Genomic DNA, 13,441 nt, shown 5'->3' on the forward strand with positions numbered 1-13,441 from the left:
TGGACGCCTTTAATTTCCCTGTCTTGCCATATAGCTCTTGCTAAGACTTCCAGCACAATATTGAATAGGAGTGGTGACAAAGGGCATCCTTGTCTGGTTTCTGTTTGCAGAGGGAAGGCTTTCAGTTTCTCTCCATTGAGAGTAATGTAGGCTGTTGATTTTGTATATATACTCTTAATTATGTTGAGGAATTTCCCTTCAATCCCTATTTTATTGAGTGTTTTTATCAGGATTGGATGTTGGATTTTGTCAAATAACTTTTCTGCATCAATCGATATGATAATGTGGTTCTTTTCTTTTTTCTTATTTATATAGTGGATAACATTGATCGTTTTTCTAATGTTGAGCCATCCTTGCATCCCTGATATGAATCCCACGTGATCATGATGTATTATCTTTTTGATGTGTTGCTGGATTCTGTTGGCTAGGATTTTGTTGATAATTTTTGTGTTTATGGTCATGAGGGATATTGGTCTATAATTTTCTTTCTTAGTGACATCCTTCCCTGGTTTTGGTATGAGGGTTATGCTTGCTTCATAAAATGTATTAGGAAGTTTTCCATCCTCCTGTATCTTCTCGAATACTTTGAGTAGAATTGGTGACAGCTCTTTCCTGAATGTTTGGTAGAACTCACCAGTGTAGCCATCTGGGACTGGGCTTTTTTTGGTTGAGAGTCTTTTGATGAGCTGATCAATTCCTTCTTTTGTCATGGGTCTGTTCAGGTTTTCTACTTCACTGTGTATAAGTTTAGGTAGGTCATGTTTATCTAAAAATGTATCCATCTCTTCTAAGCTTTCAAATTCGTTTGAGTACAACTTTTCATAGTGTTCTGTTATTATCCTTTTGATTTCCTTTGGTTCCGTTGTGACATCGCCCATGTGGTTTCTAATGCGTGTTATTTGTGTCTTCTCCCTCTTTTCTTTTGTTAGGTTTGCCAATGGTCTGTCAATTTTGTTAATCCTTTCAAAGAACCAGCTTATTGTCCTGTTGATTGTTTCTATAGTTTTTCTGTTTTCCATCTCATTTATTTCTGCTCTAATCTTTATTATTTCTTTTCTTTTGGTGACCTTAGGTTCCCTTGGTTGGTCTGTTTCTAATTGTTGTAGATGCTGTGCTAATATGTTAATTTTGGTTCTTTCTTCTCTTTGGATGTGTGCATTTTTTGCAATAAATTGTCCTCTCGGCACTGCTTTTGCAGTGTTCAAAAGATTTTGGTATGTTGTGTTTTTGGTCTCAATTGTTTCTAGGAACTTTGTGAATTTACCTTTAATTTCTTCTATTACCGAGTCACGTTTCAGCAGGGTGTTATTCAGTTTCCATGTATTTTACTTGATTTCTTGGTTCATTCTATTACCTTTTATTTCTATTTTTTCTACAAACTTCTGAAGCCCCCTCATTTAAGAGTTCTGGTGCGGTGCTACGAGTCAATGCACTGGACTGCAAAGTCAGTTTGAACTGCAAGGTTGGTGGTTCAAGCTCACAATCTTCTGCTTCTTGGAAACCCTATACAGGGTCGCTATGGGTCGCAATTGACTCAAAGGCACTTAACGACAACATTTAGGACAGAGCAGAACTGTCCTCTAGGGTTGCGAGGCTGTCATCGCTATTAAAACTACCATATCCTTCTCTGGTAGAGCAGCTATTGGTTTTGCATTACTGGCCTGCTAATTAGTACCCAAGGCCTTGAGTTTTCTCAGCTGTAATGGCTGATTTTAGTGTTTTACCTTACGCATGCACACATATATACACATAGATAATGAAAGTCATTTTCTGTTAATGTAGAATGCTAATAATTAAGGTTATTCAAAACCAGTAGCACTCTAGCGTAGTAATTATGAGTATAGAACCTGAATGTACTTTTTGCTTATTCACTTATCTGGGACAGGCATTTAGGTTGTTTCCACTTTTTGGTTACTGTAGCCTTTGGTCTGTGTAGGCTTAAAAAGAAACGGAGTCATGATACATGCTACAACATGGATGACCCTTGAAAACATTATCCAGAATGAAATAAGTCAGCCACAAAAGGATAAACATATGTGTACTTCTTATACAGATATGTTATTGTTGTTAAGTGATGTAAGTCAGTTCTGACCCTGTATAGGGTTTCTGAGGTGTGGCTGGTAAGCTTGAACCGCCAACTTTGTGGTTCAAACCAACTTTGCAGCCCAGCGCATTAACCCACAGCATCACACCAGGACTCCCATACAGATATCAGTATTGTATAATGTCCGACTTATATGAAATAGTCATTAGAGACACGTGCATAGAGACCATGTTTTCTTAGTGGTTAACCAGGAATCAGAGGGAGGAGAAAAAGGGGAGCCACTGTTAAGTCAGGGACTGAGGACCTGTAAACAGTAGAATAATTAAAAAGGGATAGTGTTGACAGTTGTACAACATGGTGAATATAATCACTGTCACCTAATGGTGTGTGCAAAAACTGTCAAATTGAAAAAAATTTTTGTTATATATATTTTGACCACAACAAAACAATTTTTACAAAAATTGATGCTAAGCCTATATCGAACTGCAGAGGAGTAAGAGTAACCAATACAATCTTTGGAAGGAAAACCAGAATTGGTATACTTATACTCTCAGACATTATAAAGCTGTGCTAATTAAGACAGTTATTATGTGAAGTTTTCCAATGAATGAACAAAATTGAATAGAAAGTCTAGACATAGATCCACACAAATGTTGTTTCATGATTTATGACAAAAATGACACTGCAGTGCAGTGGGGGAACTGTTAAAACATGGTATTGAGTATCCACACAGGCAAAAAGAAAAAAAAAAAGTAATTTGATCCCTACTAACACACAATTTTACAAAAAAATTGAGACAGATAATAGGCTGTACACATGAAAAACATGCTCAATGTCATTTAATCGCCAGGGAAACACAAATAAAAACATCACACCTTTCAGGATGAATACAATTGAAAAGACACCACCATCAAAAACCTAACACTATAAAGTTGGAGTAAGGGGGTGGAGCAACTAGAAGTTTCACACAATGCAACAACTGGCATATCTATTTTTTTAAACCACTTGTCAGTATATATTAAAGCTGAACATGTATATATACCCTATGACAAAAAAAATCCCTTCCATTTTTCACCCACATAAATTCATACACATGTGTACCAAAAACATGCAAAACCTGTTCAAAGCAACTTTATGTTAATAGGAAGAAAATAAGTGATATATTTATAAAATGGACACTAGAGGTAGACAGCCACATTAAAAATAAATGAACTACTGAGATAGCAGCAATATGGATGAAATCCTGAAACCATAATGTGAAACAAAAAAAGTCAGACACACAAAAAAAGCACAAAACAAACAACACTAAACATGGTGACAAAAGTGGAAAAGTTCACTTTGAAAGGGTTGGTAAGGACTAGGAAGAGATATGAGAACTCACCTGTTGTGTCGCCATCAAGTTGATTCCAATTTGAGGAGCAGTTGGTGGGTTTGAACTATCTAACTGTAGTCTAGTGTTTATTCTACACCACCAGTGCCGCACCTAGACTCTAAAAACACGTCTAAGGTGCTATCATTGCTCTACATCTTGATCTGGATGATGGCATGGGGTGTTATACAAAAAAAATTATTGGTACATTTATAATTCGTGCAGTTCTTTTAGGTATGTTATACTTTAACTGGACTCCTGGCATGATGCTGTAGGATCAGCACTGGACTGTGAACCACAGGTTGGCAGTTCAAAACCCACCAGTCACTCTTTGGAAACCCTATACAGGACCACTTTGAGTTAAAACCGACTCGACGGGACTTAACCACAAAACATACTTCAGCTGGGAGCACGTTCACTCTGGACGTTAAATAATGGATTGTGAAACACAATGAAGAGTGGTTCGAGACCACAAGCCACTCTGCAGAAGAAAGATGAAGGTTTTACTCCCAAGAAGATTTAAAGCCTCAGAAACACTATACATGGTTCCTGTATGAGTCATAACTGACTCTACAGCACTTAACAACAAATATTTCAATTATAAATATTTGAAAATTGCTCTAATAGGCAAAACTCGGTAAAAATAGGCAAAATACTAAAATCAAGATCTAGTTCCATAGAAGCTGGCAGAAGATATTTCTATGGACCACAATGCCATTACCCAACATGTGGGTGGAACTGTGCATCCATCCCAAAAAATACTTAAGTCCTAACTGTTAAACCTGCAAATATGACCCTGTACATACTTGAAGATATTATCACTTATGTAAACACGCGGTTATAGCAGACGGTGGTTGGTATCTATCCCTGAAGTCATTCTCCACCTATCTGATTGGTGTCCTTACAAAAGAGGAGAAGACAACAGAAACCGGCAACAGAAAAAGGATGCCATGTGATGGGACAGGCAGTTATAAGTAAAGAAATCCCTGACTACCAGAAACTAGAAGAGAGACATGGAGCAGATTCTCCCTAAAAGCCCAAATGGAACCACCATGGCCAACACTCTGATCTCACATTCCCAGTATCCAGAACTGTGGGACAATAAATTTCCGTTCTTATAAGCCACCTACGTGTATTTTATTACAGAACATTTTTTACAGCAGCCCTAAGAAATGAATACACCCAGTAAGTTATATTTAAAGGTCAGATACCCACATATATATCTCTGTCCTCTGATCATATTTCCATGTACAAAGTATGCTTTTTAGGAGAATACAGAGGTCATTTAACCATCTCATCTATGCTCAGAGTTCATAAACTAGTAGAAAATCGATTTTAAATCTCTTAGACAGACTTAATACTTAAAGTTTATTTACCTATTTGATAAACTTGAATTCTCACTGCATAAAATATGGTCTAGTGTCAGCTTTCTAGGTTTCTATACTATAACACCACTTTCTTCCTATAGTATTTCCAGAGATATTCTATTGTTTTACAGGTTAGTAAAGGAAAACAAGCAAAAGCTGGAACCTGTCAGATAAGGAAAACCTGAATATTTTCCATTACTAGAGCACAATAGAGAAATGGTCAGGCTGCACCCTGGAAAAGGTAGAAAATAGGTGAGGCCCAGGAAAAGCATGGCAGTCCCATCACATTCCTCCTTGCCCAGGTTTCACCACATATGAGTACAAAAACTACTTTGCTCATACATGAAAATAATGATTCACAAACATAAAGACTTTTAAAACCTTATTGCCCAAACACAATACAGGCCTCACCCACTATCTGAAAGTAGAACATTCTTACAAAAGCAAAATGGCATAAAGCAAAGACACAATTACCATAGATTTATGTGGGACAATATATTCTCAGACCCAAAAAATACCCTAAGAATCATGCGAAATCAAACATAATCCTAAAATAACACTAAAATATAGTGCTCACAGGCACAGTTCAAAGGTATGGTGGCTTGATGCTGGGCTGCTGAACACAGTTCCCAGGACAGGAGCCTAAGGACATCACTCTTCCTTCTCAGGATGCACACAAGCTGCCTCTTTTATTGTTGCTGTTGTTGGTAGGCACCACTGATTTGGTTCCAGCTCACAGTGACTCTGTAGTTTCTCAGGATCAGCTGGTGAGTTTAAACTGATGACCTCATGGTTCACAGTCCAGTGCTAATCTTACAGCACCACACCAGGAGTTGAGCCCCCTTTAATTAACAAATTATTTTTTGTTTGCGAGATTTCATAGATGTAATGTCTTTTTCACTAATAGAATATATGTGGAATCACTGTAAATTTTTGTTAGGTACGACAGAATTCGATAAATATTACGTGGGATACACGTCTCAAAGAATTCTGGTGGTAGGATAGGTAGGGTGAGAAATTATGATTTACAGCCTTAGAAACCCTGTACAGGGTCGCTATGGGTCGGAACCGACTCCACGGCACATAACAACAACAACAAGAACAATAACTTAACAACTCAAAAGCAGTTCCAACTCAAAGCAAACCTGCATAGGGTTTCCGAGGAGTGGCTAGTGAGTTTAAACAGCTGACCTTGTGGTTCAAACCGACCTTTCAGTCCAGAGTACATTACCCTGCAGCACCACAAGGACTATGTATTCTAGGAAATACTGGAATGCTGAGAAGTGAGATTAATTATTCTGTTTAACCTCATTTAGTAAAGAAGGCTCGATGCCCAAAATAGTCTCATATATGAATATTTCCTTATTACCTTAACATTCAATTGAGGCTGAGAGTTCATATAGTCAAAAAGCAGCTGATAGTTCTTGAACTGCTGCTCCCATTCTGTGCGGTCACAGTAGCGGAAATCATCTCCCAGTGGGGCCAGGACTACTTTAGTACGGAAAAGCTTTGACTTCTTTCGGTACTGATCCAGTAGCATCTGAGCCCTTAAAGAGAAAAGGGGGAAAGATGAATACTACTAAAAAAAGGAAAAGGAGGTTACTAATCAAAAGGAAATTATTGAATGTTGGTTTTATCTATACTCTAGATGAATATGATTAACAAAGATACCATACTGATTTTCATTCAGTTGAAATAATCAAACACAAAAGGAATAATCTGCCTTTTGATATGATGTTACAATAAATTCCAGTAGATTATCAATAAGGAAATACAGTCACATATCAGCCTTGGTATACAATTGCTGAGAGCACCAATGTGCCACACCCCACCGTCACCACCGAAGTCCAGAAACAAAGCATGGATCCCAGACTAACAGCCAGTATTTTGTTTATATTTGAGCCTAAAAAGACAATAATAATTTCTCATGTACATGATTTTGAAGATTTGCTTTGCTATGATTAATCTAAATGGTTTGCTTAACATAGAAGAAAGAAGGTATAAAATTTTGAACAAAACCAAAATGAATACACAAATTTAAATTTTTACCATTTCATATTATCTCCTCTTCAAAAGAAAGATCAATTTACTCACTATTGACCACCAATAATCTGAGTGTCACAGCAACCTTCTCAATACTGATCACCAGATAAAGGCAAGGGACTGACATAGCTAGCTATTTTGGCTTCTATTTCTCAGGGTCCTAATCCATGCTATAAAAGGTCAACTAAGCACAACGTGCGATGTGATGAAATAGCTTTTATACTTCATATTCTAGTACTTGGAAGGATATCTTTTGAAAAATGTTGAATTGAGACACCATTGGTGGAAGCTGGGGAACACAAACTGACTAAGAAAAACAGGACAAGCAGAAAAATCTAGAGTAGTTCTCAATGCTTACAATGCCAAAGCTTAAGAAATGAGTGATAAATGATAAAGAAGCATTTTTCCCCTAGTATTCAAGTTTGTACTAAAAGTATTATCTGGAAGTAAACTCAAATCTAATTACTTAGGAAAGTAATTCAAAGACTTTCAAAACTGGAAAAAGAAATTTTATAAAAATTATGGGATAACACTGAACTAAATAAAATGTCTCAGACAATCTTTAAAAATTGATGGTAGTATCTGAAATTCCTTTGAAAATATGTTAGTAGCAATAAGTTATTAAATAAATAATAATAAATATAAAAACATAGTACTAACATACAGTGTTTACTTTGCTCAGTACAACACTGTGTGTGACAGGATAATATCCTTAAGACTACAAGGAAGACCAGTTAATATCAATAATATTCAAATTTACGCTTAAACCACAAAACCAGTGAGAAAGAATTTGAAGAATTCTACCAACTTCTTCAGTCTGAAATTGATCAAATATGCAATCAAGATGTATTGATCATAACTGGCAACGGGAATGCAAAATTGTAAACAAAGAGGGAGGATCACTGGTTGGAAAATACGGCCTTGGTGATAGAAACGATGCTAGAGATTGTATGATACAATTTTGCAAGACCAATGACTTCACTGCAAATACCTTTTTTAAAAAACATGAAATAAAACTATACACGTGGCCCTTACCAGATGGAATACACAGAAAAAAAACTGACTACATCTGGGGAAAGAGACAGTAGAAACGCTACATATCATCAGCCAAAACAAGGCAAGGAGCAGACTGTGTAACAGACCATCAGTTGCTCATATGCAAAATAGGCTGAAGCTGAAGAAAATTAAAACAAGTACACGAGAGCCAAAATGTGACTTTGAACATATCCCACTTGAATTTAAAGATCATCTCAAGATCAGATTTGATGCATTAGACAGTAAAGATCAAAGACCAGAACAATTGTGGGATGACATCAAGAACAGCATACAAGAGGACGCCTGGTGTGGCATTGCGGGCTAATGCATCAGACTGTAAAGTCGTTTGAACTGCAAGGTTGGTGGTTCAAGCTCACCAGCTGATCCTTGGAAACCCTATACAGGGTCGCTATGGATCAGACTCAACTCAGCAGCACTTCACAACAAAAATCATTTACTTTTCACTTGTATGCTGTTCTTGATGTCATGGATGGGAGAAATGAGGAGGTAAAAGAGCTAAACTGAAAATTTCAAAGGTCAGCTCAAGAAGACAAAGTCAAATAGTACAAAGACATACGCAAGGACATGGAGTTAGAAAGCCAAAGGAGAGGAACACGCTCAGCATTTCTTAAGCCAAGGAAACAGAAGAAAAAACTCAAACTTCAACTTGTCCTATTGAAGGACTCTATGGGCAAATTACTGAATGATGTTCAACCACTTCAAGAGGTAGCATAAGACACAGAAGGAAGAAGTCCAAGGTGCACTGAAGGCATTGGCAAAGAACAAGGCATCAGGGATTGATGGAATACAAATTGAAACCTTCCAACAAACTGATGTGGCATTGGAAACACTCACTCATCTATGCTAAGAAATCTGGAATATAACTACTTGGCCAAGAGATCCACGTCTGTGGCCACTCCAAAGAAAGGTAACTCAATGGAATGTGGAAATCATTATACACTATCACTGATATCCCATGCAAGTTTTACTAAAGGTAATCCAAAAACAGTTGCAACAGTACACTGACAGAGAACGTCTAGAGGTTCAAGCCAGATTCAGAAGAGGACATGGAACAAGTGATATCATTGCTGATGTCAAATGGATCTAGGATGAAAATAGAGAATACCAAAAAGATGTTCCCCTGTGCTTTATTGACTACACAAAGGCTTTCACTTATATGGATCATGACAAGCTATGGACAACATTGCGAAGTATGGATATTACAGAACACTTAATTGTGCTCATGAGGAACCTGTACATAGACCAAGAGGCCATTGTTCGAACAGAACATGGGAACACTGAATGATTTAAAATTAGGAGTGTGTGCCAGGGCAGTATTCTTTCACCATACTTATTCAATCTGTATGCTGAGCAAATAATCCGAGAAGCTGGATTACATGAAGGAAAACATGGCATCAGGTTTGGAGGAAGACTCATTAACAACCTGTGATATGCAGCTGATACAACCTTGCTTGCTGAAAATGAAGATAACTTAAAATATGTACTGATGAAGATCAAAGACCACACTTAAGTATGGTTTACATCTCAATGTAAAGAAAACAAAAATCTTCACCACTGGACCAATAAACAACATCAGTATCAGTGGAGAAAAGATTGATGTTGTCAAGGACTTCGTTTTGCTTGAATCAACCATCAACACTCATGTAAGCAGCAGTCAAGAAACGGAATGACATACTGCATTAAGCAAATATGCCGCGCAGGACCTCTTTAAAGTCTCCAAGAGTAAAGATGTCAGTTTGAGGGTTAAGGTGCGATGAATACCAAGCCATGGTATTTTCAGTAACCTCTTATGTATGGAAAAGTTGGACAGTGACTAAGGAAGACCATAGAAGAACTGATTCATTTGAGTTCCAGTCTTCGAGAAGAATATTAAAAGTACCATGAACTGCCAAAAGAGCAAACTGATCTACGGTGGAAGAAGTGCAGCCAGAATGCTCTTTGGAAGCCAGGGTGGTCAAACTCCATCTCTCATACCTCTGACATATTATCAGGTGAGACCAGTCACTAGAGAAGGATATCATGTTTGGTAAAGTAAAGGGTGGGAGAAAAAAAGGATGACCCCAAAGGAGATGTGTTGGTACACTGGCGGCAGTGAATGGCTCAGCCTTAACAACAGTTGTGAGGTTGGCTCAGGAGTGGGCACTGTTTAGTTCTTTTGGGCACAGGGTCGCTATGAGTCAGTACTGACTTGATGGCACTTAAAAACAACAATAGCATTAAATTTTTCACAAGTAATTTACTTGTATACTTCCCCAAAACACTTTTGAATTACTAATTGCAACAGAAAACACACTTATGAAATCAATTACGTAGGACTAGAGGAAAGAAATCACAAACATTAAGGGCATTTATTTATATTTGGCATCTATCCAAACTCTCCAGCTCCTGCCCAGAAAATGCCAAAACTAAGAAAATCAAATGAACGGTATACATAACCAGGCATGTATCAGATGCTCATGAAATGTAAGGAGAAGTAACGATGAATAAATCGACTGGTATCACATTTAAGGATGTGCAGCAGCAATTGCTTTTCATTTATTCTACCAGGTAAGAAATGTCACTGTAACTACAATTAAGAAAATAAAAATTTTCCTGAAACATCAAATCAACTGGAATTCAATGCAAAGAGTTCACTTAAAATACATGGTTTTAGATTAAAAACAAAAACAAAACTTGATGAATATTTCTTTATTTGTAAAGCAAAGGAACCTGTTGAACTGGACATATTAAAATATGTCATCTATATAGGCATATGAAAGTTAAACGTTTTTCTTTAGATTATTTTAAAAATGAAATACACGGTCAAATAGAATCCAAGTATTTGCTCACCATTCATAACCAGGCCAAAAGAGGAAAAATAAAATAATGAGCCCGTGTTTGGATCTGAAGTAATCATCTAAATTATGATTTCAAGATTTGTAAGATGTTAAATGCTAACCATAAAGGTTTTTAGTAGCCAAACATTCAAAAGTAGTACATGTCTTCTTCCTAATCTTGTCTAAATCGTAAGGTCAGATGACCTGTCAAACATGAGTGTACCCTGCTGGTATTTAAAATACTGGAGACATAATTTCCAATATCACAGCAACATGTTAGCCAACGACAGTACAACAAAAATAGCAGAGGAACATTGTCAGATAGCACCAGAATATTCAGTATTGAAGCATGATGAACAGCACCATGATATTATCAAACATAGTGCCAGAAGATGAACTCCTCAGCCTGGATGACATCCAGAGTATAACTGGGGAAGAGGATGCCTCCTCAAAGCAGGGTTGACCGTGATGACATGAATGGAGTAGTTTTCAGGACCTTCATTTGCTGAGTGGGCACAACTCAAAATGAGGTATTGTTGTTGTTAAGTGCTGTCAATTCAGATCAAAACACAGCAACCCTGTATAGGGTTACGGAGGAAAAGCTGGTGAGTTGGAAAAGCAAACCTTAGGGTTCAAACTGACCTTATAGTTAAATGAGGAGAAATAGCTGTAAATATCCATTAATAATCTGAACAAGGAATGTATGAATTATGAATCTAGGAAAATTGAAGTTGTCAAAAAATGAAATGGAACCTATAAAGATTCATATCATAAGCATGTGTGAGCTGAAAATGGGCTGGCATTGGCAATTTTGAATCTGTTACTCCTATGGTTTGCTATGCTGGGAATGAAAAAATTAAAGAGGGGTGGTATTGTGTTTATTATCAAAAAGACCATTTCAAGACCTAAGTTATAATGCAGTATGTGATAGTTGAAAATCTGCATGTCTAGAAGGAAGACTAGTTAATAACACTACTACTCAAATTCATGCCAATTACGATGAAATTAAAGAATTCTATCCGCTGTTTCAGTATGAAACTGATCAAGCTGCATTGATATTTACTGGTGAATGAAATGCAGAGGTTGAAACAAAGAGGAAGGAATAGGATGAACTGATGGATTCAGGTTATGGTGATGGAGAAGGATATTAAAAATTCCATGGAGTGACAGAAGAACAAACAAATCTGTGTTGGAAGAAGTACAGCCAGAATGCTCCTAGAAACCAGGATAGCTAGGCTTCATATTTCATAGTTCGGAATGCTATTAAGATAGACCAGTCCCTGGAGGACTTTATGCGAGGCAAAATGGAGGGTCAGACAAAGAGGAAAATCCCCAACAACTGGCACAGTATCAGTAGTCAAGCCCAATTTTAACAACTGTGAAGATGGTGCAGAACCATGCAGTGGTTTGTTCTGTTGCTATGAATTGGAACCAACTACATGGCACCTATCAAGAAATTAAAATAATAATAATAAACTAATAATACATTAAGTGTTACAGACTCTCATTCATTCATGTTTTCAGGTACGTGGAAACGACTTTCACATACACTGGAACTGACTGAATGCAAAATTGTTTCTGAGGAGCAACCTTTGAAAAGTTAAATGATATGGCAAACTGTACACACCAGGTAGATCTTCCCCTCAAATAATGTGTCCCATTAATACCCCGAAATGAGCAAGAGGTTCTCACAATACTCTGGGCATATTGGGACTTCCCTCTAAGCATTTGACTAACCATTAGAAAGAGCATCACCACTGACCACCTAAGTGGAGTAGTGTGTAAATACCTGATTGACAAACATTGTTTTACCAGTTAGACCAGCAACAAGCCTCTTCCATTCTCCTTCACCTCACATAATATACTTGTTTTTTTTCTCTTATACCCAACTTAGCACTCTGTAACCCTACGAAACAGGCTGTTCTGTATTTCTCATTGGTTCTAACTGCAATTGGAGTCAAGATATCAATTCTAACTTGCTACCTAACTTCTGTTGTTGTTTTTCAGTGCCATCAAGTCTTAGGCAGAACTTTTTAAAACACCTTCATAGTAGGACCCAGAATCCTGGTGTGGCACTGTGGGATAAAGCACTGGACCACAATGTCGGTTTGAACCACAAGGTCAGTTGTTCAAACTCACCAGTCGTCCCTTGGAAACCCTATACAGTGTCACTATGAGTCAGAATTGACTTCGTGGCGTGGTACTAACAACAATAACTATAGAAGGACAGCAGGCTGCGTGGGGAATAAATGCTTCTGTGACTGTGACAATGAGAGGCTCACACAAGAGTTTCTTTCTTTATGATCACAAGGACTTATTAATGGCAAAGAGGCTTACTCTCATCTTCCTCCCAACACACTTCTAAAAAATAAAAATAAAAATATTTGACAGTAGGAAGGTCTTACTTTACTTAAAAGGCTACATTGTATTTCCAGCAGAGTTGAGTGTTTATATATTACAACAGAATGTTGCATTTTAATACATTTTACACCACTAATTTTTAAGTGAAGAAATTAAAATTTAAAAGCACCAAGTTTACAAACTTTAGGTTACGTGGTTTTATGACATGCTTCTATCATTAGCATAATTTGATTCTAAAGAAATCATTCATGCTTTCCATTTTTATTTAAATGTCCTTAAATACTCCTAATTAAAGTTTTCTGTAAATCAAAAGCACTACAAAGATGCAAAACTGTATATTCATCAGAGCTGGGCAGCATTCCCTAAAATTGAAATTGTTATTAAG

At 37.1% G+C, this 13,441-nt stretch overlaps 1 protein-coding gene across 1 annotated transcript in view; it reads right to left on the bottom strand.

The window, feature by feature from the left end:
- The window catches only part of MAN2A1 (mannosidase, alpha, class 2A, member 1), a 282,690-nt gene that overhangs the window by 126,217 nt on the left and 143,032 nt on the right, over positions 1-13,441 (bottom strand). Inside the window, exon 8 of the mRNA XM_006876922.1 lies at positions 6,150-6,327. Coding sequence (XP_006876984.1) covers positions 6,150-6,327 — 178 coding nt within the window. The remainder of the gene's footprint in view (positions 1-6,149; positions 6,328-13,441) is intronic.

Source organism: Chrysochloris asiatica, unplaced genomic scaffold (genome assembly GCF_000296735.1).
Source record: "Chrysochloris asiatica unplaced genomic scaffold, ChrAsi1.0 scaffold00428, whole genome shotgun sequence".
Classification (NCBI taxonomy): Eukaryota; Metazoa; Chordata; class Mammalia; order Afrosoricida; family Chrysochloridae; genus Chrysochloris; species Chrysochloris asiatica.